General features: G+C 42.9%; 1 protein-coding gene across 1 annotated transcript in view; it reads left to right on the forward strand.

The window, feature by feature from the left end:
* The window catches only part of LOC127349502 (mitogen-activated protein kinase kinase kinase 11), a 50,956-nt gene extending 25,560 nt beyond the window's left edge, over nt 1–25,396 (forward strand). Inside the window, exons 3-10 of the mRNA XM_051375303.1 lie at nt 950–1,098; nt 2,257–2,432; nt 3,727–3,973; nt 7,748–7,864; nt 11,703–11,874; nt 12,006–12,115; nt 12,298–12,918; nt 16,047–25,396. Of these exons, the coding sequence (XP_051231263.1) occupies nt 950–1,098; nt 2,257–2,432; nt 3,727–3,973; nt 7,748–7,864; nt 11,703–11,874; nt 12,006–12,115; nt 12,298–12,918; nt 16,047–16,648 (2,194 nt within the window). The 3' untranslated portion in view covers nt 16,649–25,396. The remainder of the gene's footprint in view (nt 1–949; nt 1,099–2,256; nt 2,433–3,726; nt 3,974–7,747; nt 7,865–11,702; nt 11,875–12,005; nt 12,116–12,297; nt 12,919–16,046) is intronic.
* Nucleotides 25,397–27,067: the final 1,671 nt, after the last annotated feature.

The raw sequence follows: 27,067 nt of genomic DNA on the forward strand, positions 1-27,067 counted from the left end.
AGAAACATGGTGGTTCAACATGGCGGACTCCGTAGAAGACCCCCCGTAGATTAAAAAATGCTCATTCTGAAGTAACAAAAACACAATGATTCCTATATTCAGGTAATGAAAACATACCTATGAATGTTGTTTTCCATTTCTACCAACAGATGTTAGAAATTTTAAACCTTTTACCTAAAAATTAGATATCCTGTAAATTGGTGTAAAACATGTCACCTAACCAATTTACTGTGTAAAAAAGTGTTAAAATGTGAATTTAAACCACGTCAGTTAAAACCAAAAAAGTAACCTTAGCTAAAATAAGCATAAAGCTGCACTAATAAAAACCAATATGTTTTATATTAGCAATGGATCAAATGACATTAACAGGTGACATTAATATTAAGAACTTGATAATGCAAATATGTTCCGCTGTTCCCTAGTGGTTGAAAATAGCAAATAACGCAGCTTTAAAGCTACTATGTGTAGAATTTGGCTCCCCCTAGTGGTACTGTGAAAAAAGACACTGTGACAGAACTATAGGTCCAGTCTGCAATCAATGAGTTAAATGGTCTGAAATCAACACTGTCACTGGGGTTATCTCACACTTCTACAAACACACACTTTTGCCACCACAATAATGTGAAAGACGCTATGATCATATAAAAAGCTCAAGATGGTGGCTTTAAGATAATCCTGGCAGCTTTAATTTAGGATTTACTGAGTGCTTCACAGTAAAAGCCATCATCAGTACTGTTTGCTGGAATGCTTCTACTGTGAAGCAGCTGCAGGATGTATATAGTTTGCAGCTTACAGATATGAACGCATTCTCACATGACAGAGGTCTAGATGGTAAAATACTGTAAAACAGATACAAAAAAAATATTGTGTACTGAAAAGTGTTCCAGGACATCTCCTGTTTCTAATTCTGTATGTCTGTGTGTGTGTCCCCCCCCCACACCCCCTCCAGCTATGGTGTGCTGCTGTGGGAGCTGCTAACAGGAGAGGCACCCTACAAGGGGATTGATGGACTCGCCGTCGCCTACGGAGTCGCTGTCAACAAGCTCACCCTGCCCATCCCTTCCACGTGCCCTGAACCCTTCGCTCTGCTCATGGCAGGTGGGACACGTGTGTGGAAATGTAATCGATTGTGCTCATAGCGCTGTCTAGGCCGTGTCTCTCGGTTCAGTGGTGTGAGAGTACTCTTGCGTGAGATCCCGCCCTCGCTCTCTTTCCATTTCCCCAAAGCTGGACTGAAATTGAGAAAACAAATTCCTGTATGTTGTTAATAACGTGGCTGTGGAGAGGAAGTGTTTTGTGCTGGAGCCACCTCATGCAATATGTTTGTACCCATTTCTGTTCTTCCTTTCTTCAGTTTCAAGTTAAAAAAGAAATGTCACCTGGGTACTTTCTACCACGCTGCCAGCCGGTTTTCCACTTTGCTCCTGACGCGCATTAGCCAAAAAGTAGACACAGACAGTTTATATTCTTTCCGCTTAGCCCCTTCTCTTGATGTCTGCTTGTGATTTACGGTTGTCTTAAAAAAAAAAAGAGAGAGAGAGAGAGAGAGATCAGTGCACAAAAACCACCGATAGCCACCTCAGAGGATTAATTAATTATCAGATTGGTTTTTGATCTGCTTGTAGTGCCCAAAGTGTTGCAGCAAATTATGCAAAAACCCCCACAGCAAGTTAATTAAGCATAACACTTTGAATAAGTGATCAGCTTGACTCTAGATTGTGCTCACACAAGTGCCTGAAGTATGTGTAAATAAAAATTAGAGGGATTGCAGGATGCTCATTCAACATGAAGTGTAATGAATGCAGCATCATCCATCTTAGTAGTTAGTAGTCTTTTGACCTAATTTTAAGTCTTAAAATTCAAATGGAGGGATTTTTTTTTTTGCCAGTGCAAATCGGTACGTGTGAGGATTATGGTGAATCAGCAAGTGACTTCCTTCTTTCAGGTCCCTTGATTCATGAAAACACTCAAAAGAAGTGAAACTGTACTGGAAACAAGTGAATCGGTCCGACTTTATCGTCAGATATTTTCCACTCATTTTAAGGAAACGGCTCAGTACCAAGCGAAATAACCTTTGATTTTCTTTTCCAACACCAACCTCCTTAATATCTATTTTGCTCTGCTTTAGTCCACTAGTTCCTTATTTCTATTCTTTTTGCCTCAGTGGGAGGACAGCCGTGCAGTCATGCTTGACAGATGCTTAATAACTCTGTATCTGACCCTGGTGTCTGACTGTGTCTGCTTTGTGCGTGACAGAGTGCTGGGACCAGGACCCCCACCACAGACCCAATTTCTGCTCCATCCTGTCCCAGCTGACGGCCCTGGAGCAGCAGGTGAAGGAGGAGATGCCGCAGGACTCCTTCCACTCCCTGCAAGAGGACTGGAAACTGGAGATCCAGGACATGTTCGATGAACTCCGGGCTAAAGAGAAGGTCAGAGGCTGTGTCCTTCTTGTTGATCATCCATCCATTTGTCTACCTGGGGTTCTCATTTCTTGTTGAATTTGTGGAACTATACCTCTACACTGTTTAGTTATACCATGTAGTGTTAAATATCAGCTATGGTTTGTAACTTACAGGTGGGTAAGTGTCTGCACTGATGGCACTGATGTTGAGTTGTCAGGTCTTCCGCGCAATGTACCCTTGACATTTAACCTGATTTGTTGTCAGCTCTGGTAACAAATAAAAATATCACAGTCCACATGCCAGAGCCGTTCTTTGCTCTTCTTTCAATGAAGAAATACTCTCCTGTTATGATATAACGGATGCTAGCAGCATCTACACTAACCTCTGAAGCAGCCACCCTGTATCTGCCAGTACTTCCTCAATGAACTCTGATTGGTCTGGTTCCACTGTAGTTTGACCACAGCAAGTCCCTGGCAAGTTGAATTCTTGCATGATCTCATGATTTTGTGATCTTGCGAATCCAGCTACCTCGCAAGGTTAAAAAGGCATAATCTTAGCAAAACTTAAAAGGTATAGCTAGGTAAGATATTGTAAATAAATATAAATAGCAGCTATTTTTGCCACTTTTAAGCCCAGTTCAGACCAAAGATTCACAACCTTCTTCAAACCTGTTTACACCAATGCAACCAGACAGGGTGGTTCATTGTTTCCATAGCAATGACTCTCTGTACTTCTAACTGCCGGGCTTTCTAGGCTTTTTTTGTAGCAGGATATAATTTGTAGCGTTCTAAAACATGAATGCATCGATTGGCTGTTAAAGCAGATTCTTAAATCTTAAATCTTGTGTTGAGCTGAGACGGTCCAATTCACAACATCCTAAAAAGGTTTCGTCTCGTCATGATGAACTGGGCTTAACGCCTTAACATTATCAATACAGACTTGAAACAGGTCATTTAACCACAAAAATAGCTCTCCACGGAAATGTTAATTTAATTTTAGATGTTAATTATGGTGCCGTGTGAGCCTTGCAGTATTTAATGTAAGGGTCTGGGAGGAGAAGTCCACATACTGCAACCTTTTCAGCTGTGCTTGAGTTCAAACACTAATCTGTGGAACATCAAATATAATGTCAAACAGCAGTTGTGAGCCATCTTGGCATTAATGCAGATGAAAGGTTTCATTGCACCCAACCTCTCCATTAACTCATTTCACACTGTCACTGAGGAGGAGATGAGATCGTAAACCTCAGTCACACATGACTGGGACCCGCTGATATTAAACATCTCCTCATCTCTTTCCTCTGCCTCTCCCCCTCAATCAGGAGCTGCGATGCCGCGAGGAGGAGCTGAAGCGAGCGGCTCTGGAGCAGAAGTCCCACGAAGAGTTCCTGCGGCAGCGCGAGCAGCAGCTGGCCCAGTGGGAGCAGGATGTGTTCGAGCGCGAGCTCAGTCTCCTCATCCTCCACCTGAACCAGAACCAGGAGAAACCCAACGTCAAGAAGAGGAAGGGCACCTTCAAGAAGCACAAGCTCAAGAGCAAGAACGGCGAGAAGATCAGCATGCCTCAAGGTGTGTGTGTGTGTGTGTGTGTGTGTGTGTGTGTGTGTGTGTGTGTGTGTGTGTGTGTGTGTGTGTGTGTGTGTGCGCGCGCGTGCATGCGTGAACTGTTTGTGAGTCGTTTGTCAGATATCATCTATTAGCTGGATTGTGTCAGCCAACTGTCTTGACAAGAAATCATGTTTCAAGGGCCCTTACTGGCTCAAAAAGCAAAAAAAACAACAGTAAAAAAAAAAAATGCAAGAGCGCAGAGAAGAGGAAGTGAGGGAGAGCGTTTTGTGGTGCAACCGTTGTAATTTTGTAGCTCGGCTTTGCTGAAGGTTCCTGTCAGGGCTGGACTCGTGTAGGTTTAGGGACCGATATTTAGAAAAGGAGGCTGCAGATAGGCGTCATTTCCTTCTGTCATACAATAGCTTTGAAATTGTTTACTTGTCAAAAAGGAAATGTCAAAACTGACAACTCTTCAAAATGTTCCCTCACTATTTTATTCAGAGAAAGCCCCTGAAACAACATTCACAGCATTGTTAGACACAGAAACGAGTAAAGCATTGATCCTTTGAAAGGCGGACCACACGTCTGATATCTGCATTGACCAACACAGTTTATGCTGCTGTCAGCTCAGTGCTGCTTCTTATGTATCCTCTACTATCACACAGTCACACAGCCTGCTGCAGTTCACATCCAGTGCTTTTCAATGCGTGTGTGAGTGTATTTTGGGCTGAGCAAGCATGCGTAAATGCACTGTGTTTGTGTGTGTGTTTGTGTGTGTGTGTGTGTGTGTGTGTTGTGGTTAGGCCTTTCCCAGCAGCAGCAGGGCGGTGATGTGGTGGTGGTGGGGGGGTTGATGAGAGGGGAGAGTGAGCCAACCACGCCTCGACACTTCCTGTCCATGGATACACTGCTGGCTGGCCTCTCTCACTTTCTCGCTCTCACCCTAGGCCTCTCTCCCTCCCTCCCTCCCTCCCTCCCTCCTTCCTTTTAGGTATCCCTCCCTCACCATTTTTCTCTGGCTCCTCTCCCCTCTGGCTCCCTAGTCGGTGTTTTTAATCTCCTTCTAACCATATCTGTCTGACTCCCTTTCTTTTTTCCCTTCCTCTTTCCACCAATATTATTATCTGTTTTGCTTTATCCCGTGTTGCCCTTGCACTCTGTGGAGCAGCTTATATATTATGCTTTATCCTGTATTCTTTAAAAGTAGATATAAATAAGTACACGCTTAGGATGCTCTTATTTAGGATTTGGGATTTAAAGGTTTTATTTGTCACATACACAAACAATATGTGTAGTGGAATACAGTGTGGCATACTCTTAAAGCTGTGCTTAAAGACTGGTGTGAAAAGTAAGAATTTAAAAAGCAATATAAAGAATAAAGATAAAAATACGTAATGTAAAAATGTATTATTGAGTAATAGAGGCTTTGCAGTTGCATCACAAATTTGGCCCTGTCATGGTTATATAGTGGCTAAATATAAAGGGAAACAATATGGGCAATAGAGAGATAGCTGAGTAATATTGCTGTGGTGTGGCTGTCATTAAAAGTGAATATTATTGTAAAGGAAATCTGTCAACATCTACACTGCTTTTAACCTTTAACCCTAGTGGAGTGCCGCAGGGTTATTTTTATAGGCCTTCCCGGAAGTTCATCCTGGTTCCCTCTACAGAAAGCCAGCGGGATTTTCCGTTGGATTATGGATTATTGCAGAAAATAAACTCTGTGGCAAGTTTACGATACTCTGACATTTGGTTCATCAAGTGTAAATGAAGTATAAATGGGTAAAAAGCTAGTGTTAGACTATAAACGGAGTACATCGCGGCTGCATCACTTGCCTTATTGCATGCTGATGTTTAATGTCACCAACAACCTCTGTAGTCTCATTTAGCCACTTGTTAGCAACCCCTATTTTTAAGACAAAGCTTTAAAATTCAGAGGTGGGGTATTTACCGACTTGGTGTGTGAAAATATCTGAAGCTTCTGTTAACCACAGATTTAAAGCATCTGTCCTGAAACCCTTTTGAAAAACCCACTAACTTTGAGGCGAGGTTGGCGGAAGTCATCATTTCCGAGTTTTATGACTCATTCCTGCAGCACTGTGTTTCTGTTTCTAAGCACTATGTTACTCGACTCAACTCGGTTAGCCTGAACTAAATATTAGCTTCTTTTGCCAGCTAGCCGGCAAGCTAGTTTAGCAAAATCCCTTTAATGTCAACAAACGGCTAATGCTAATAGTAGCCGCTTGCTTTGGAGCCTGATGTGTGTCACGGGGGAAGAATTCTGTCTCCTTTAATTTATAATTTGTGCAATTAATTTATGAAGATGATATCAAACTACATAATTCATTTATTACCTCAAATTAATAGTGACATCTCCTTCATCCCATTTGTCAGTGCCCTGACAGTCTAACCACAGACCTCTGGATTTAATACTTTAAACGACATTAGGTCATCCTTAATATCCTTTAAATGTAAGTCAATAAGTAATTTAAGAACATCATTTAGTAATGAGGGCACAATCCATTACTTCAAGGGAAGGAATTAAGAAATCCTAAGAAGTCTACACACTACAGATTGAGGGAAGGAAATGGATGTATTGAGTGCCCGTTAATTTTAGGTAATGGTTCGTAACTTCAGGACATGAATTACTAACTAGAGAGAATCATTTATTAGAAAATGTCCCTCCTGATAGCCACCAGGCTGTGTAGCTCATTATTAGCAGTGTTGCTTTCCATTATCAGCAGCAGGTAAGTACTAGCTTGCTACTGCTGCTATATGCTAGCACCGCTCGTAGCTAATTGCCCAGCAGCCTGATGAGTGTTCCGAAAATCATTCTTCAAATCTCGTAATCTGTCCCTAACTGTCCCCTAACCCTAACTGTCCCCTAACCCTAACTGTCCCCTAACCCTAACCCTAAGTCCCTCAAATGACTAATTCTTGCTGATAGTAGTTAATTTGTCCATGTACCTTCAGTTTAGCAATTTAAACTCTTAAATCCTGAGTCATGATAGTGTACCACCTTAATTCCATTTGATTTAACTGTTTTATTTGTATCTACTTCAGGGTTTTTATGGTTAAACACAGTGTTATACACCTTCCACAGCCCTTAAATGTATTTTATAAGACAGCAGATATCATTTTGTCCTAAAATGAATGGTTTAAGTACTGGATATGGGAAGGTGTGTTGCTGTATAAGAGAGAGCGACGCGGCAGATTAAGTCATTTGAATTAATTAATTCCAAATAAAACCAGGTTGCTGATCCAAAGTGAGAAACATTTTAAAAAGTCAATGAGTTTTTTTTCCCGCATTTTAAAATAGAATTTTCCCTTGTGACACCTTCTGGGCTCTGTAGTTTGGTATTAGCAGTGTTAGCTAGTTGCAGGTAGTAGCAGTAGCATGCTATTAGCCACAGTTCGTTGCTCTGATGAAGGTGAAATAGCCAGTTCCCACTCAGCAACAGAAATGAGCCATGTAACATAAGGCTACTGAAATCTGCTTAGGCGGATAAGTTTTACTTAAGGAAACACTTTCTTCGCAGCATTTGGTACCAAGCTGAGAACATGTATTACACTGAATTTCCGCTACCATCAACGTCAGAACAGGCTGTTTTAGAGAAATAAGGAAGCCAAAAAAAAAAAAAAAAAAAAGCATAGCAACCTTCAAGATCACTGACAACTCTTGAATGTATGAATGTGAAGTAGAGCGAGGAAACCCAAACTGTGTTCAGGTTTGTGTCTACCATCCAGGTGGCCTAACATCTGTCTTGTGTGTATCTGTGTGTGTGTGTGTTGCAGATTTCATCCACAAGATTACAGTGCAGGCATCTCCAGGCCTGGAGAAGAGGCGGAACTCTCCTGATTTGGGTTCGGGCTCCTCACCCTCCTTCGGCCCTCGTTTCCGTGCAATCCAACGTGAGTGCAGTCATTTTCCCCCTTGGATAAACACATGCATACGCACAGGTACACAGTGTGAGTGTGCTTCCAGAGAAAACCAGAGAATTGGGGATCTCTCGCCTCCATGCAGGGACACAAAGACTATGTTGCAACATTATTTCTTTGAGTTTCCAAATTCTCTCCTTTCATGTGCTCCCAACCACCCACTCGTCTTTTTTGTCTTCCCCTGTTTCCCTGTGGGCCCCCTCTCTCTCTCTCTGTCTCTCCCCCTCCCTGCCTTACTGCTTTCTCTCTCTCACACACACCCTTTTCCCTTTTCAACAGTCTGTTCCAGTCCAAATATTATCTGACTTCCTCTCAGCAGCTCAGCACTTCTCAGCAGCTTTTTTCCACTGCAGCCCTGCTCTGCTCCCCCTGCCTGCAGTTATCTCGTTGCTGCAGCGGGGGGAGCTATTGAGCTTTATTTTCCAGGCAGAAAAGGGTTTTATATGCATGTAGTGGCTACAGTGCGGTTTACTGAATTAAAAATAAGCAGGGAGGAATTCATTGCTCCAGGAGAAGGAGTTGAGAAGGGTTGCAGCAGCGGCAGAGATTTACAATACTCTTCTGCTTGTCAGGCTCTTAGACAAACGCCCCGAGATCGTTTCCCTTCGGAGGGAAATTGTAGCCAGTAGGTCACGGGGCGTCTTAACAAAACCCAAAAGGAAATTTGTGGTGTAGCAACAGGCAGTGAAAGGGATTTTTCAAAACAATTACCACCGGGGGTTGACATGAAAGCACAAATTGCGGTGAAACATTTATCTGTAAAAGTGGTTAGTAAATCCAAAACATCTGCCAGCTTCATTTACTCATCAAATAGAGGGCTGGTTTTCTTTATTTCCTAATGACTTTCCTTAATGGCAGTCACTAAGCCATGAGTGTGCCTGTCATTAAAATGTGTTTAGTGGATATTTATGCTTGCCCTCTCAGTAGCGAGCAGTGATTTATTGCTGGGGCCTCCCAAACTTATTTGTCGAGAGAACTGCCAAATTGATTTGCATTAGTCCTCAGAGCTCCATTCAACAAGATTCAGTATTGGAGGGCACAATGAAACCTACAGAATGATTGCCTTAGAAGTAATGTCTCTCATTGTGCCATATTCTCTTGAATTGGACAACTGTATCATATGTATTGGCAGCGTATGGATATTGCTATGCTCATTTATTTTTTCTATATGTGGGGGCAGGATTAGCTTTGGTTCTTGTGCTTCTCTCCAAGTCCTCATTCCAGTTCCAGTACCCGAGGTATACAATTCTCTACATTTCTATGTTTATATGATGATGTAAAAGCTATCATTTTTAGCCATGCTAGCGGCGTAGCTCTAGGGATGGCAGTGATGGTTGGGTCAGCCAGTCCACCACTTTGGTCCAGACTGAAATATCTCAACTAATCATCCGTGAATTGGGATAAAATTTAAATATCTGCAGTCCCCAGAGATGATCCCCTGAGTTTTCCTCTAGGGCTACCACTAGATTAACATCTTCCCTCATCCAGTGAAATATCTCAACATTTACTTGAAGAATCGAAGCGATATTTGGTATAGACATTCACATCCCCTTCAAGGTGAATTGAAGTAGCTTTTGACATTTCCATCTGAGCCATGCCTTTGTTCCGACCGCCCATTATTCCGAAACCCCAATAGTCTGAAAAAATGTCCCGCTGGACTGAAAGCCCATTCTTTTGGCACCTTGTTGATCCAAAAACAAGCACCTATTGCTCCAAAGGCCCCCTGAAAGGACATTTACCAACTTACGAATGTAACTTCACAGACATGACTAACATACTTATTTTAACCCAAGCCATGATCTTTTCCTAAACCTCACCAAGTAGTTTTGTTGCCTAGACCTAACCAAACTGTGATGGTTTCACAATGTTAACAGCATGTTTATTATTGTTAACATAACGACAGAAGTTCCCATACCGTGATGAGGAAGATCACCTGACTTCATCCTTTCCTTCATGTCCAAATACACCAAGATATTAACTCCAGGGACAGTGTGTATTTTTGGGAGCAGTGGGCTTTAACAGTCTCTCGTTCCAGTGAGACATTTTTTGAAGTAGGGAGTTTTGGAATAATGGGCTGTTGGAACAATGGCATCGCTCCAGTGGGAATGTCATTAGTTTTATATGTTTTTGAGATATACAGGAAAGGGGGAAGAGAGAGAGGGGATGTCACGCAGCAAAGGGCCACAGGTCGGACTCAAACCCATAGCCGCTGCAGCAAGGACTCAACCTTGGTACATGTGTTTGGTCATAACTGGCCAAATCAAAATTTTGACCTGATGATAACAAAATAAAAAAAATGAAATTTAAAAAAGCTATTTAAATTCACCTGAAGGAGCTGTGAACGTTTTTACCCAATTTTGCTCCAACCCCTAAAGTACATGTTAATATTTCACTGGATTAGTGAATCAGAACATCAAAACAATGGGCAGTTCCTTTCCCATCAGCCAGGACGTTGTGTTCAGTGCTAATGAGCAAATGTTACCATGCTAACGCACTAAAATAAGATGTTGGACATAATACCTGCCAAACAGCAGCATGTTTGCATTGTCACTATGAGCATGTTACCATACTGACGGTACACAGACTCTCTTTGTTTCATACAGTATATAGCAGTAAATTAGTGTCACCTTGCTCATCCAGCTGTGTAACAAAAGTAATCTTTTCTCTATACTTTCTTTCCCGGTGACAGACAATATTAAGCCTGACACATGCACACCTAATATTTGCACTTGTGAGTCGCTTGTGAAATATACAAGAAGTATTACGACTATCAAGACAAATTCCATCAAAACATGATGAAATTGACGGTGACATATTGCAAAAGGAAAATGTGTTTACAGAGGAATATGCTGGGAAAGGGGGAAGTTTTTTCAAGCCACGGTTTGATCTTGATGAAATTGCAATGCTGACACTATCACCTGACTTCTGTGCTTGCTTTGAAAACATTGTGCTGGAGAGTGATGGGAAGCAAAGTGCACCAGCCAGGCCTTCGGTGTAGTAGAGGCCAAAGAAAATAATACATGTCCGTTCAGAGAGCATATTTACTTTCTCTCATTTCTGAGGCTGAAATGAAATGGCATGAATGAGAGAATCACTGGAAACAAGCAGCGCCAGAACTAAACTGAAATAAAAGAGTAGGTTTAAAGTTTTCTCTTTTAAAACGGTGCCCGTACCACTTTTGTCTCTTCTTCTGACTAACAGGGTGGGTGTTCTGTTGAGAAGTTTCAATACATAGAGCTTTTTATAGGGTGTGATGGAGACTGTATGTTGGCAGGTGTTGTGGCATAATATACATGCTGTTGTGTGAATGAAGGCTCACACAACGTTCACACACTTTGCGTTAGCAGCACAAGCCAGTTGGTGGGGAGGATGGATGGATGAGATGTGTTGCCAGATCCTGGGTAGAGAGTATGAATGGCAGGTGAAATCCCAACTTTTGTTAGCACTCTGCCCTTCCTCACATCATTTCCCGGGTGACTTTGGCTCCTTCTTCTCGCACTTTCTGCTCTGTGAACCATGTGGGGCTCACTATCTAGACTACATTCACATGATGAGGTTATCTTAACACTGTTTTTGAGTTAGGCAGGACTTAAACTGCAAAAATGTGAAAAGCGCATTGAATTTTCATGAATTCCAGCTGTAGTGGGAGTCAATTAAAGGTCATTGTGTTGGAGATGATTGCAAGGCTGTGTCGATTTACTGGTGAAACCTGCCGTTTAAAAATGCTCACCTCATTATAATACAGCTAAGCGGTATGCATACCGATAACACACAAGCTAATATTAATTTAACCCTGTTTTTTTCCCTGCAGTCAGTCCCAGTGACAACAGCAGGACATTTGGCCTAAGCTCAGTCTGGCCCCTGGAGGCCCCATCTCTTAAACAAGCCAATGGAGACTTGAGGTTGGGTCCCCACTGGAGGCCCCAGAGCCCAAAAAGCCCCAAAAGCCCTAAAGTCCTGCGCCTTAGTCCCCAGGAAAGCAGGTACAGCAAGACTGCCCTTTTCTTTTACGTGTAAAAATTTAATATTTACATGGATTTGATTGCACTCAACTTCATTTGTCAGCACATTTGTTTGATTGTTGAAATGTTTTTCAATTTCTCTGCACTGCCAGTCTGTCGATGAGGGCCAAGCTCCTGGAGTCGGACAGCAATGAGAATGGAGAGTCCAAGGATGACTTTGAGGAGTACAGACCCTCCACTCCAAACCCCCCTGCTCAGAACGGTACACGATGCCCTCCATCACAAGCCTAACCGCCAGCCACATATCTTCCATTAGCTGCTGTTACCGTTCACATTGGCATGAGTGTGAATTATGAATAAAAGCTAAATGAATAATAAATGCCTTGTCTCTTTCTCCTTCTCTGTCTTTTTAAAAGTTAAAAATCCATTTTTCTCTCTGTGCAGGCTCCTCAGTGAAGGACAGCCTGCGGCTTCCTCTACCTCAGCGAGACTCGGGCAGCGAGGAAGGGGGTTCCTCCCCGGCTGGCTCCCCCAGGCCTGAGAGGGGTTCCCTCGGTGGCCACATTAAGAGCACCCACCAGGCCCTGCTGGGCAGTGGCTCCCTCCTGGCCTCCATAGGACTAGGTCGCTGCCTGGATATTCCCCCAAGGGTGCCCCCTCGAACTCACCTCTCTTCCCTAGGGGACCGCACCCCTTCCGAACCAGAGATCTCCTCCCCTAAGCCCCTCATTTCAGACCCCCCAGTAGTGGACGATCTCATCACTTTCTCCACCTCCGAGCAGCTCCCCAGGCCGCTCTTGGATTTAGCCCTGCAGTACCAAGAACTGAAGCCCTTGCCCCTGACGCCGCCTCCGCCGAACCCCCGTGAGAGGAGCAGCCACCGGACGCCACAGATGCTGCACAGTCCGCAGAGCCCCAAGACCCCCCTGCAGCACGGTGGGGCCAGCCCAGGGGAATGGACCCCGAGTTCCTATTCAACTAACGGGGAGCTGGGCTGTGAGGCCTGGGAGCACAGAGCTGACAGGAGGAGGAGGTCCAGCCAAGGCCTGCACACCTCTCAGCTAGGTAAGTCTGACTTTTTCACCTTAAGGAGTCATTCTACCAGTGGCACAAGTCATAGTCGGTTAACTAGTCACTGGGAGAATGTATGTATTGTTAAAAGAAAGCCTGAGGGTATGTTCAAAGTTGCATACTAACATATTAATTATACTCAGTATGAGGTCAGATCGGGTGCGTAGTTCGTTTCAACTGCGTAGTATGTGAGAAATACCCTGATGTATACTAAATTAGCAAGAGTTTCTGAGCATGTGGCAGTTCTAGCCAGTTTTTTACTATTTCCGTGTGTTATTTCACCACTAAATGAATTCACTTCTGACAAAGTTTGAGGCGACAAATCAAATGTGTAAATTTCGAATGTTGGCAGTTTTTTTTAATTGAGGCCGACTTGAAAATGTGCTCAAACGTACTCGGAATTGAGAGCATCCACAAGTGCCAGCGGGGGTAGCAAGCAAGCCAGCCCTGAGGGGCTTCCTGCCAGCCTGCCACAGACCCCTCCCACCCCGCAGTGAGTCAGACAGACAACAGATGACTACAGCAACATTTCTATCTACTCTATCGTATTCATTTCATTTAGGAGACAGTATGCAGCACATACTGATTGAGTATGTAGTAGGCAGTAGGTTAGTATGAACACACACACAAGTTGCATTATGGGCAATGTAGAACATCCAGTATTCTGGGAGTGTGACTCATAGTATGGCATAAAAGTCAGCCTTCGTGGCCTCTGCTGCTTTGATCATGACCATTCTTTTTATTATTTGTCTTTTGCAAGACTCCCAACTTTATGAGTGCAATACTGAAGCTTGCCCTTTTTAAAATTACAGTCTCCTCTCCAGATTGCATCCATGATTTGGTTTTTAATTTATCTGCGCGATTCATCTGCATTTCCTTCAGAGCACTAACCATGTTTTGCTTTTTCTGGAGGCCGCACGCCAAAATTAAATCCAACGTTTTACCTTAAATAATGTACCTCCTCAGCATGACAATGTTCCCTCACAGTTCTTTCAAAATTAGTATTGTACCTTTTTTAGCAAGATCTTTCTGGCACAGGGGAAGCTTCAATTCTGCACAGGGTTTTTCATTTACATCAAAGCTTGTCTTCAGCTATTTGCATATCTCAGGTAACAGCTGGCCCTCCATACTTCACTGCTAATACTTGCTAAGCAAAGCAAGCATCCAATCCTCTGTTGTTTTTTTCCCCTTTTTTTCTAGTCAGAGTTCTCTTTTATTGCAAAGTTAAAGATGAATGCAAAACATCCGGCGGCACAGCTGAGGTCATGCAGACAGAAAGTGCTGGATTCAAAATTGCTAATAATCTATTCCTGACTTCACCGCCACCGCAGTGTCTTTCTGGACACCTCCTCAGATAGTTTGGGAGTTTGGCTGGAGCTCAGCACTCCAGTTAAATTAGATTTTTATAAATAGGCATATCAAACATGTGCCTATGTGCCATCTGTAAAGGATGCACACATGATCTCTCATGAAAGACAGATTAGCATTCATTTACCCCCCCCCACACACACACAAAATGACATGTGAAAGTATTCAGTTCTCGTGGGGCATGTTTATACTGTTGTTTTGATTCATGTAAGTGTCATGCTAACAGACATTATCTGCATATCTGCAACACTTTCTTTTACAGTACATTCACGTTTTCCCCAAAGAGTAATATGCATTCCGTCTAAGCACTGACACAGTTTAGAGCCGTAATGACGGATGCGTGGGCATTGGTTGTTTCAAGAGCGAGTGGGCTTTACGAGGGCTTTAAGAGTGCCCTATGGTAACATTTCACACTCTATATCTGGTCCGTTTGACTCACAAAGCCTTGGATTCTCCACAGAGAGGTTCTTACAGCTCTGCCCCCAGGTACTGAGCAGGCATGCCTCGCCTGTTCTGCTGCTAACAACCGTAATCTCACAAACTGCACGCGTTCATTACATCCGGCGCACAGAGGCAAAAAAGCCACACATAATTAAACCGCAAGTGTTTTAGCTAAACATCTTATTATGTTTATCGACTGTAATGACTCAGATGCATAGAGAGACTGCCACGAGGTTGCTGGCGGTGAATGGCTGCTTGAAAGAGAGAGATGAATGCAGAGGATTCCTTCACTGTTGTTTTTTGTCTGCTGCCCTGTGACTCCTGATTGCACTGTCTTGTCGGCTGAGTGCTGTGGTTTAGCAGTCTCTGAGAGTTGGCGTCGATGTAAATAATGCCATTTGACAGACACGTCACGTTTGGAAGTAGCAAATGTTCATTTAAGATGATTTATTCTGAGTTTAATGTTCTTGTCGGTGCTCATTTACACTTGCCGTTTGCTTGTTGCTCTGTCAACTAGTTACACAGCGCTGCTATGTTATACTTAATTTAAGCTAATTGCATCAACATTCCGTGCTGGTGATTGTTCAATTTCTTTTTGCTACAATAATGTACCACTTTCATGTTTCTGTTTGGATCCATTTCATCATACAGGTTTATGTGTTTTGCAAAATATTACGAAGCAAATGCATTTCAGATTGGAGAGGAGTGTATAAAAGAACACCGGGGCAACACTACAGCAGTTTGAGAGTAATTTGCAGATTAACAATTAAAGCCTCCTCAAGCAAGAAAGTGAAGGGCAGGATGATGAATAGGTTTAATATCTTAGTTAATATTAAGCCTTTCTCTGACGTTGTGTCTTTCTTTAAAGGGGAGCTCCTCTACTTTATGTTACACATAAAGCTCAGTTTCCTTGTCACAGGGAATACTACTCAGTCTGTGAAAACAGCTGTATGTGTCTCCTGTGGCTCTGGGGGAGCTTGCTAAAGTCCAAGAAAAATCACCCTGATTATGTCATAGTGATGTCATGAGGGTTATTTTGATTGGAATATTTGACAGAAAACCTGCGAAATAAACTGGGGGCACGGAGTTTGAATGATAAAGGTGGGACGGTCTAATGAAAGATGTTATTGAGTTGCATTAGGGGAAATGTAGGACCCAGTGTTTTTAAAGCTTGACTCATATTAGGGACTAAACTTTAGGATATGCCTTGATTTTGACCCTTCTATTTGTTGTCTCTTGCATGTCCCTCAACCTTATGGGGTAATAAGCTGGAATGCTTTTTTTAAAATGTTCCTTCTTTCTGTTTCCTCCAGTTTTGGACCTGCCCTTGTGCCAAGATACACAGGACTCTGATGACAAGCCGTCAGTGCCCTATTCTCTCCACCCCAACCCTGCCCTCTGGAGCCCCAAAACCCGCCGCCTGGAAGTCAGCGTCATCCCCCGTCCCCGCCCGTCTCCCATCCGCCAACGCATCGACCCCTGGAGCTTCATCTCGGCTGGTGGTGGGAACTCAAGTGGCGGCCGCAGCCCGAACCGGTCGGACAGCAACCTTCTGGGCTACCAGCCCTCCCCTACCAACCCTTTCCACAACTGTGACCCATTCCCCTCGCCTGACTGCGACCCATTCGCCCTCAAGGCTGACCCCTCGTGTGGCTCGGACACAGCTTCACCCTTTGACCCCTTCTCAGCTCCCTTTCCCACCTCCCGCTCTGCCCCGTGCTCCACTAACGGCTCGCCCACGCTGCCCTCGTTCCGCATAGTGCCCCTCAACCCGGCTGACTCGCCCCTCATTGACCTGGGCTGGGCGGCCTGCAGCAAGCCCCTGGATGGCACCAAAGAGAGAGCTCACCCTCGCAGGACACTTGGGCTCAAGCCCTTCAAGTCCCCGACGCAACTCAGAGATGACAGGTTCTAAACCTGTGGCAAGGCTGTGGCATTTATCACAGGAACACAGCCCAGGACCCCTTCTACTACTATGTCCTACATCTTAACCAGGATTTGAAATCTTTTGAAAAAGGCTCACCCATCACTCAACCCACTGAGGGAGGTTTCCCCCATGGGAGCCTTAATCATTGCAGGTCCTATTTATAAGCCAGCCTACTGCTTTGGAAACCATAAACCAGTGAAAGGTGGTACATTTGATTGTGCGATTGCTGCCTTTGAACCAATAGCTGGTGCCCATTTCATTCTCCCTCTCTATCTCTGTTTCTCTATCCCTTTGAAGGAGCAGAACACCGATCACTAGTCCCATCTTCAGATTCTATCAGACTGCTCATATCACCTGCTTTCATCTCCCCCCTACCTTTGAAGCATTGTGACAATGCAGAGGTGGATAAGGCGACTTGCACAGCTTCATCTGCCTCTACCTCTCTGCAGACTTAAAGCATTCAGGACAATGGAAAATTGGAGTGCCTTATTTCGTGAAGTGTTTTTAATATATATCCTTTCAAGGTTCCTTGAATGGTTAATCTGGTGCGTAGGGAAGATGCTACGAATTTGGCTTAAATTTGAAAATCAGCTTAGCATTTCTGTGGAAGAAAATGTTGTCTGCGTGTGCGTGTGCATGTATGTCTAGACTCATTGTTCAAGGAAAGCTTGCTGTTTTCTTTTTTTTTTAACAGCATCTGCCTGTTGCATTATGGGAGAAAGCACTCAGAGTGGATAGTCCAGGCCACTTGTGAAATCCAAGACAAAACCATGACCCAGGCATTCCACTTGGAAGCAGATAACATTCCAGTCACATTCCCTGGGAAATGCCAGGGATTGGACAGATTCATTTGGCTGGCAGGCGACACAGCACAGGAAACAGGACGGGGGAGCCCTCTGCATTCCCTTCATATGCCAAAGAATGCCACTGTGACAGTGTAAGGGCTGGGACAAAGAGTGTTTGCAAATAAATTGTTTTTACCTCCATGGAGTGCCAGACGGGTGGGGTTTGCCACACTGGACAGCACAGAGAGCTGACACAGTATTTAAACATGATATGATGTGCTTTTCTGTGGTTATCTTTTTTAACATCACCCAGATTGTCTTACCACCACCCGTCTGATGCTGTAGGAAGGTTCAACCAAATACTCACTATTTGCAAATATGGCAGTATGGAAGTTTTTAGTGAATACTGTATTTGTACAGTCCACCAGAGTCACCGCAAAGCCAGCCCACATTTTCACACTGTCTTGGACCACATGATGAACACTTCTCTCTGTGACCTGATTGGACAAAGGCACCACTCACTCAGCTGTCACTAGGCCTTTCTTCTTGAACTGGGAAATCCATTGTGGTTGTTCTAAACATTTTAAATTTCTCGTGAAATTTAGTTTCTGACAGAATATGATCCAGAAATGAGCTATGACAGTTAAATATCATGCTACATGTTATGCCTATGTATAGCACCTAATTTGACATTTTGAAAAGAACATATTGATATCTGTTGACTGGATGTAACAAAATCAACCTTCAAGCTCCTCTAAAGTTCCCACATTATAACTTGTTTGTTTAATAGCATTAAGTAACCCTAAGGTTAAACAAATTAAACAAACAAGATATAATGTGTTAGTGAGCTTTAGAGGTGCTCCGAGGTTACTTTTGTTCCCTCTGGACAGAGCCAGGGTAGTTGTTTCCCCCTGTTTCCAGTCTTTGTGCTCAGCTAAGCTAAACATGTAAGATGGTTGGTGATGGGTCACTTCAAAACTTTGGCTGATTGCTCACACATCTCATCAGTCTCAATCAGATCTTGTGAGATGTTGGCTGGCTTTGCAAGACTCTCAGGGCTTCTAAACTCTTGTCCCTCCCAGTTTGTTAGAAATCCATCCTAAACCATTTAAACACTGCTAAAAAGATCTGGTAGGATCCTGTGGATAACTGTGAGGTCATGTTGAGATACTTCCAGAACAGATAAAGTAGTAGTATCAACAGTGAATGTTAATATAGGGAGAAATGTAGTGACGCTGAAATCTTAATTTTCCACCAACAGCAGTCTCAGCAGACCAGAATGCACTGGAGCAGCATCTGAAAAACTTGCTCTTTTAAAATCGTTATCATCGCTGATCGTTCTACATACTAAATGTAATATGTTGAGGCACTTTCTCTGGTTTTTCAAAAAGCATCCGGGGAAATGTATGACTTGAGGCAGGTTGAGGGACTGTGGATGCAGCAACAAATACCTCACCACAAAATAATCCTGGAATGGGATAGACATCACAGACAGGTGATGCACAACAGTATCCCGGGGTGGCGGTCAGCTGGTTCTAAAGCATGTAGTCTATTAACATAATTAGTGTAGGTCAAGCATGTAAGCGACTGAAAGAGACCAACTTAGGCATGGCACAAACTTGTCCCGTTACCCGCGTCTTTGCTGGAGCATTACGAGGTGCTAATACTGATTTTGTTCATCACTGACACCATGTCATTGGAAGACAATAACGGCTTTGTTCTGATGAAGAGTGAAAACCTCGTCTCCAAAGGGGAAAGCTTTGTGATTAGCCTAATAATCCTTCTGACGAACAGAGGAGGCTGATAGTGATAATTAGCCTCTTGATAAGAGCAGGGAGCATTAACAGATATTTGGTTAATTAATTTGCCCCAACGTTACGAAAATGCCCTGCGTCCTCCTCGGAAGGTATCGAGTCGCTTCCTTCATCGGCTTACGTCTCGATTTAAGCCGTGCCCTGTTTTATGCATTAAGTTTCAAAGACAGGTTGAGCTGTCTTTCCTCCCTTTCCTTCCTTTTTTTCTCTGTTGCCACTGGCTGCTGAGCTGCAGACCGGATGAAATCTCCACAGTCGAGGCTCACCCTCTTCTACCTCCTTCCCCCCTCAGGTGATGAGGGAGATTTCCGTTCTGTCTTTCTGTTTCTTCATAGTCCTACTCCCTCGCTTCCTTCTTCTCTGGAAAGTTTTCTTGAGGGCAGTTTTGTCCTGACACTGCAGAGCACTCAATTCAGGTTTCTATCCAGGAAAGGAAATGGAAATGGTTTGAATGGCCGCAGTTGAAGATGGGGTGAAAAGCCTGTCCTTATAGAGAGGGGTGAGACTTGATGAATAGTATAAATGGGCATAAAAGCGCACATTTCTGTTTCTTCTTGAAAGTGATCATGGAGTTGCACTTGGGCATGCGTGAAAATTGGTGGAAGTAGTTGTGTCAATGGGCAGCAATGGGCAATGGCAAAATAAAAAGGGCGTGAATGTTAGATTTGGTTGGTCAGATCTGTTTCAGAAAGATACAAAAACTGTCGAATGAACTCATTATTATTATTTACATGGTTAGCACTTACCTGGAGGGTTAAAAAGCTATACCCACGAGGGGGCAAGTCAATTCCGAATCTTCCCTGGCCGGAATATCTTTCTTGAGAGCTTGAGATTTGCACAACCTGAACAGAACTAAAGATGGCAACACTTGAGGAGGTTACTATTCGGAGCATAGACAAAGCGGCACCCGGTGTATCGTAGTTAAGTGGTTTCCCTTTAAAGCCCAGGTACATCTTGCAGACACATGCAGTTAGAAATAATACATCCAATTCCCTGAACACAGGTAAAAGCAAGTGTATAAGCCACCATTCAGAATCGGACAGGATCATCCAAACAGTTATTTTATGTTGGCCTCAGGTCCAGTCTTACAATTCAGCCACACGTAAGCACTGTGGATCTTTCTTCATGTCGTGCAAAAGTTGGAGGTTTAATATAGAATTTGTCTCTGTCAGCAGTGTTCCCTACCATCCTTGGCTCTCTTGTCCTCCTCACCAACATTTTACAGATGTGACAAGTGATGAGTTATTGCCTCGTCTCTTCATGTCAACACACAAAGCCACAAGAGCTATCCTCTGATAGTCATTAGGTTCAGATAGCTGTTATTGTCAACAGAGCTCCGTGAGGAGAAAAGCTAGATGAAGGAAATGGAGATGATTGAAACGTCTGGCAGATTATTTCTGTCACAAATTCTGTGTGTGTGTCAAGTATCCACTTCAACCTGCCACTCATGTCTTGTCTGTTTGTTCGCTCAGTGCTAGACTTTAATTTTCCCTCAGACCTGATGTCGGAAAGTGTTACCTGCCATTCCCCATTAAGCTTGCGCATGGTGAGTGATTGACTTCATGAAATCTTACTTGCAATAATCTAAGTCACAGTACTTTTCACATATGATTAAGTTATTGCATATTGTCAAAGTGGGTATTTGTTTCGAAGTGGTTCATTTGAAGTGGGGAGAAACCCTTCTGTATATAGAAATTTATTGGAATATTTCAAATGTATGCTATTTTATACATAACAAATTCTCCTATCTCGGCTTTTAAGGCGTAATCTGAATCTGACAGAACTGTAGTTTAGTGGCTGAGGGAATAAATGGGACACATTTTAGGAAGTCTTTTGTGGACATGGACGTCCGATTCTTGGTTTTGGCTGTCAGATTTAGGAAGCATAACTGCCAGTCGTCTGCTGGAGCTGACAGCAGGCACTCGAATAAGGAAGTCCTGATGAGTTGTTTGTGACGCTCTGCTCTTCCAGGCATCGCCCCATCCGTCATCACAAATCAGTGTCCCGAGCAGAAACTGACGGGGAGAATGGTAGTGAATTCTCTGCAGGAGAGAGCGATATCTGGCCACCGGTGATCCACTTTTAGCCCCGCAGCGGCAGGGAGCAGACGTGATTTGATGATCTAAATCCAAAGTTCAAGCTCAGACCATTGCCCCTAATCAGCGAATGGCAAATGGTCAATACATTACATGAATAAAAGCTAATGAGACACACAGTGGAGGAACCCAAAGCCCAGCCCCTCATCACGCCAAGGGGCTACTTGTGAACGGTGGTTGTTTTTTAGAATTTCAGAGGTGAAAAATCAGAGCTATTATCTAGATGAAAAAAAAAAAAAAAAAAAAACATGTTGCAAGCTAGTTATTTCCTGGCTTTGTGAAGGGGGAACAGTTGAAAGTGTTGCCTAATGCAACCATCCATTGAGGTTACACTCGCTCTTAAAGGTTAATTCGGCTTTGTTCACAGCGGATATGTTTACATGCATACTAATTAACTGATTTGCTCTGATTAAGCCATTGATTCAATTGTAGCAGTGGTCATGTTTATGGCTTATGGGTTTGCATGGGACAAATAGTACTCAGGGATATTCAGTAATCTCTAATAACATTGGAATTAATAATGCCAGCCCCTTGTAAACATTAAATAATTCCAAAATTCCAGTGCCTCCCCTGGGAATTCTAATCAGTTCCTTGGCAGACTCAAGATGTTGGCGGCATAACGCATTTCGTTTTGGTTGCTGTGTAGTGTGGAGAACAAAAACAGAGTTAAAGGTTGTCAGACATTTCAGCAATATAACTGAAAGTGTACAAAGAAATATAAAGCTTTATACTTTACCGTAAACCTCCACTCAGTTGGTTAAAAACACCAATCAGTTGATAAAATGAATTAAAACTTAATTAACTGAACTCCTCTAGTTATATCTGCAGGAGTTTGACTGTGGTTCACTCTGCATCTGAGAATGTAACATTAAAGTGTAAACCCATCAGCTTGAAATACAGAGAGGGTCTCATGCTGAGAAAGGCTGAATGTTGTTACTGCACAGCCTTCTGGGTAAACTAACCAAGCTCCCAGACCGAAACAAGTGAACCACGGTTACTAGGGGGAAAATTGAATCCCATCGAATACTCACTTGTATTATTGAACAGTCACCGTGTTCTGATTACTCAAAGTAACCGAGCACAGGGTGCATGCAAACATACCGGTTACTAGTGTTTGACTTTAAGGAAGTCAGCAAGTCAAGTCAGGAGGGCACTGTATTTCTTAAACTACTGCAGCTCTGGTTAAATCATGTTTCCTTCATAGTTACTGATAAAATTGGAGAAGGATTCAACAAGGATGAAGGGAGAAAAAAATCAAGCTGTACACGTGTCCTATTTATTTTATTGATGAAATCTTACCTTGGCGGGTCAGCGAGGAGTGAATTCTGAAATGACGAAATAGATGGCCTGGCATTTCAGCGGCTTTCACCCCATTTACCTCTGCTGCCTTTGCTTGCTTGTGTGCAATTAAGTGGAGGTTACAAATATACCTGGTTATCAGCCTCGTTTTAGCTGTCTCACAGCCAGCCTTCAGCGCCAGAGACACATTATTGCTCTTTCTGGCTCATATTAAACTGAAACACCTGCCCGGGCCTTTGTTTGGCATTAACAGGCCGAGACCAAATGATCAAATATGACCTTTCATTGACTGTACAGGAATTGCACATCCCGATAGGGATGTGGACAAAAGCCATGTCTGCGAGAGGCGCCGCCAGGTGCGTAAGCTAATGCTCGGTCTCCCAAAGTGTGAGTATTATTCCTAATTCTTTTCAGTCTGTGCATCCAAGGTCACCATCTGCTGTCCTCTGTAACAACGAAAACCGAATGAATGGGAGCCATGAAAGGAGGACCAATTTGTTTCCAAGACCACAGTGACGGCTCTCGGAGAAGGCTGGCTCTCTGTTGAGAAAATAAACATGGATTTTATCTATGAGGTCATTAAGTCCAAGGCCCATACACTCCCTCCCCCCCTCCACTTGAAAGCACACAACAGCCTCACGGTTGTGATTATTGTTCTGCCTAGCTATTGACACTCAATTACCTTGTGATCTTCCTGGAAAAGCCGTTCAATCTGTACATTTCTGTTTCTGGTTTGTTGAATGAGTGCACTGCAAACCAATTGATTGAGTAAACAGCCCTTGTGTCTCTGACTGCAAAATGATTTATTGTTGTCTCTACAACATTGTTTGCAGATAAGGGGAATGAAATAACTGATATTCTTGGCATTTTTCTTAATCATACAATGCCATACTACGTGTCAGGGTGCATCAGATAGTTCCAGGTCAGACCAGAGAGTACAACCCACTTGATGCCCTTGAAGCTTGGTGATGTAGTTATTTGCTGCTCCAGGAGTGCCCACCTCGCCTTAAAAACACTAAGAAGATGAGTTTGTATTTACAACATTCTTCCCATGACGTGTTTAATGAATCTAGTTTTTTTCGGGGGTCAGTCAGTTCATTTGGATGACACCGGCCATTGCCTTGCCAACTAGCCCTGTGAGCTAACTTTTTGAACTCTCGGGATCTTTGTTCTCTCAAAGCTTAAGCTTAGCTAAACCTAAATAGGTCACTCTCATGAATTCGCATGTCAAAGTTCAAATATAAGAAAAAAACTATGCTTGATTTCAGTTCACCTCTGCGTAGAGAAGTTGTTGCTCTGATTCCAGTGAAATTAATTGATTTTGGTCAAATTTTGATGGAACATGGACATTTAAGTCTCTCAGGCAGTTGGATGGGTGGATGGATAGATTGTAGACAAAACAATGATAGGCAGGTGTGATTGGACATTCCAATTAAATCTGCAGCATCACGCCAAATGGCCGATGTTATAACAAAAATTATTATAAGTGACTAAAATGTCCGGGTTCCGTCTCGTGAACATCCACAATACGTGCTATGATGGTAGTAGGAGGGCTAAGTCTACTGCTGACACTTAACCTTATCACTGTCTTCTAAGGCACAAATATAATTCAGGGTAAAAGATTTAACTGAGGCTTGAGGGTATTTAGCAGTAGGTGATCTCTTTCAGGTGCTCATGCCTGGGCTTAAATAACTGAACTCTAAATGATCCACAGAGGCAATTTGAAACGGTTTGGATGGTACAAATCCCCATGACTCACTGGTCAAATCTCTTCCACTCACGGCATCACAGTACTGTAAAAGGCTTTTCCTTCTGACAGCTTCCTACCAGCCAGCAAAGGACATTTCCAAAATTTATATAAGGGGGGGGCGGGGGAGAGAGATATTTATAAGTGGCCATCTTTTTACACACTGGATCAAAACTATTTCTCTTTCTAGATGGCCATGGACGCAGTCTACATTAGGATGATGGATTGATTGCTTCATATGAACAAACATTGTATAGGTTTTCACTGGAGTATTTAAGATGTGTGTATGGGTGCTTCACATGAGGCAGATTCACTTTACATTCCAGTTCTTCAATTCGACCAAATCTGTATCATAATGATTCCTCTACAAGCCCCAGTATTTGTGTGTAGCAGAAAATTCAGCAGAATTGCCTGGTAGAGCTTGAAATCTGGTTCTTTGTGTACATTGCAGCAAAAGCCCAAACTTAAATCGCAGTCTAATGTCCCCTAGGGGCACCCATACTGATTTTTTATGTGCATAAAACTGCTAGATAGAGACGAGGATTTTGCCACTACCTTAAAGTGGTAGGCAAGGTTGACCTCCTCTCTGTCTTTGTATCTATTTTGCTTTTATTGTAATTGTTCCAGATTCATTTCCGTGTCTATTTTGTGTTTTATTACAACCTAGGCGATGTGATAACGCAATTGTTGCATTGCCCTGGCAGCCATTTTTACATCTCTCTCAGAACTGTCTCTGCTCACACGAGTTAGAGGTTTTGCGGTCGTCGGGCTTTGGAAATTCGTTATTGTTGCATTTTTGTGAAATCTCGCACTGGGCTGGGCCTAATCAACTGTTTTTATTGTTGTGTGTCAAGAGGACTATTTCTGTATACAGTATGTGAAAAATGTTTTTATTTCTCTTGACTATTATAATGGGTTTTAACCTGTGGAAAAAAAAAAAAACAAAGGAAAAAGCTCAAAAAGAGATAAGACCAAATAAAATGTAACACTCCTGACTTGTTTGTGACTTTATTCTTGTCATGTGTTCTTAACAGGTGGGACAATAAGATATTGTGCAACAAACAAGAAAGCTTTCATGATCAATCAGTTTTATTTTTAGCCCTTTTTACAAGTTGATTGATCGTATTGGTCTTTCACACCTACCATGTTTGGTCTGAACTGACTTTTCAGTTTGATCCAAACTAAAAGCACTGGAGGGAAAACCTCCCCCGGACTAGTGCCTGAAATGGGTTTTTACTCAATACTTCTGTTCCCCAGACCACAGTCCAGACCAGGCAACTGAACCCTGGTCCGATGAAAAGAGGTTCAGATCAAAAAGAATGGTTTGTTTGTAGTGTTCAAAATGTTTTTTGGAAGATTCTGACTTTTGGACCAATTACAGGAAGTTCTGGCAGACTATCATTAGAACCAGTAAAAGAAAAGCACATGGGGAGAGGAGGAGACCAAATGTTTAATTGACATTTGGGCCAACAACTTTACAAAGAATCTGTTGGCAAAAATTCACAAAATGTCTGACTGAGGACGGGAGAACAATGCCACAATCCAAGCAGTTGCTAGTATAGGGAGATGCAGCTCATGTAGGTGTAGTATGTCATGTATGTCACATAATTGCAATGTGAAACTAAAACAATATAACAAAAACATTGGTTCGAATGTTCAAGTGTGAAAAGGCCCTTAGATTCAATTATGAGTGTACAAAACCTTTCAGTGTTCTGTTGCCATCTATGGAAGGCCGGATTCCACATGCATATAATCATCTTCCTCGTTTTGTTTTCTTGTGATGCCAAGTAATTATTTTATGATCAACATAACACTAATTATTATTCTGTGATCACGAGGAAAGTTCTGATGTTATGTTTTTGGGTATGAAAAATTAGTATTTTATTGTTTTCAGCTTTTTAGTCTCCATATAAAGTCTTTTTTTTGTTTTGACACAATCACAACCAAAAACGGAGGAAAAGATCCAACTGCAAGGTCCATTTAATTGCTGTTCTGGAGCGTGCAGTCATGTCACATTATCTTCATCAGTAGATGGAGTTTGCCCGGTTGTTATGGGATTGTGGTTGTTTCCATTTTTCAGAGCACTTTAAGGAATTCTTGTCAAAGTCCTGCCACAGCGGTGGAAGGAAATATTCTGTCATTACCATATTAAGACATCTTTTTACATCATTTACGGTCCATAAAATGGAATGAAGACCAGCATGGCTCAGTGGAAATAATGGCTCTGTATGTATGCGTGTGCATCTTCTATTTCTGTACCTGCGGCTAAAGCTGTTCGTCAGACCTGGTGCTACATGACAGCTGATGACAAGGTGAGGACAGTGCCTGGCATGTGTGTTTTTTCCTAAACGCCACAAATATTTGCCCACTCGAGCAGACCCATGAATGCACTTGCGCTTTTTCTCCCACTGTGTTAGTTTCTTGTCAGACCAGATGTTCTGTCTCCTGCAGTGTGTGACTTGCTATCTTGAGCGAAGAGAAGATGTAATGCAGCAGAATAGATAATGAGGCCTCTCTGATGTTTTTAACCTCCAAATAGACCCACATTAAACCCTTCAGACCTCCATCTAATCAGATTTTTTCCTCCCATGGGAAGATTTTAGGTTGATAATGATGAGAGTGAAGCCTTATATCAGAGTAACCTTCTGGAGAATTAAATACAGTAG

This window comes from Dicentrarchus labrax, unplaced genomic scaffold (genome assembly GCF_905237075.1).
Source record: "Dicentrarchus labrax unplaced genomic scaffold, dlabrax2021, whole genome shotgun sequence".
NCBI classification, from domain to species: domain Eukaryota; kingdom Metazoa; phylum Chordata; class Actinopteri; family Moronidae; genus Dicentrarchus; species Dicentrarchus labrax.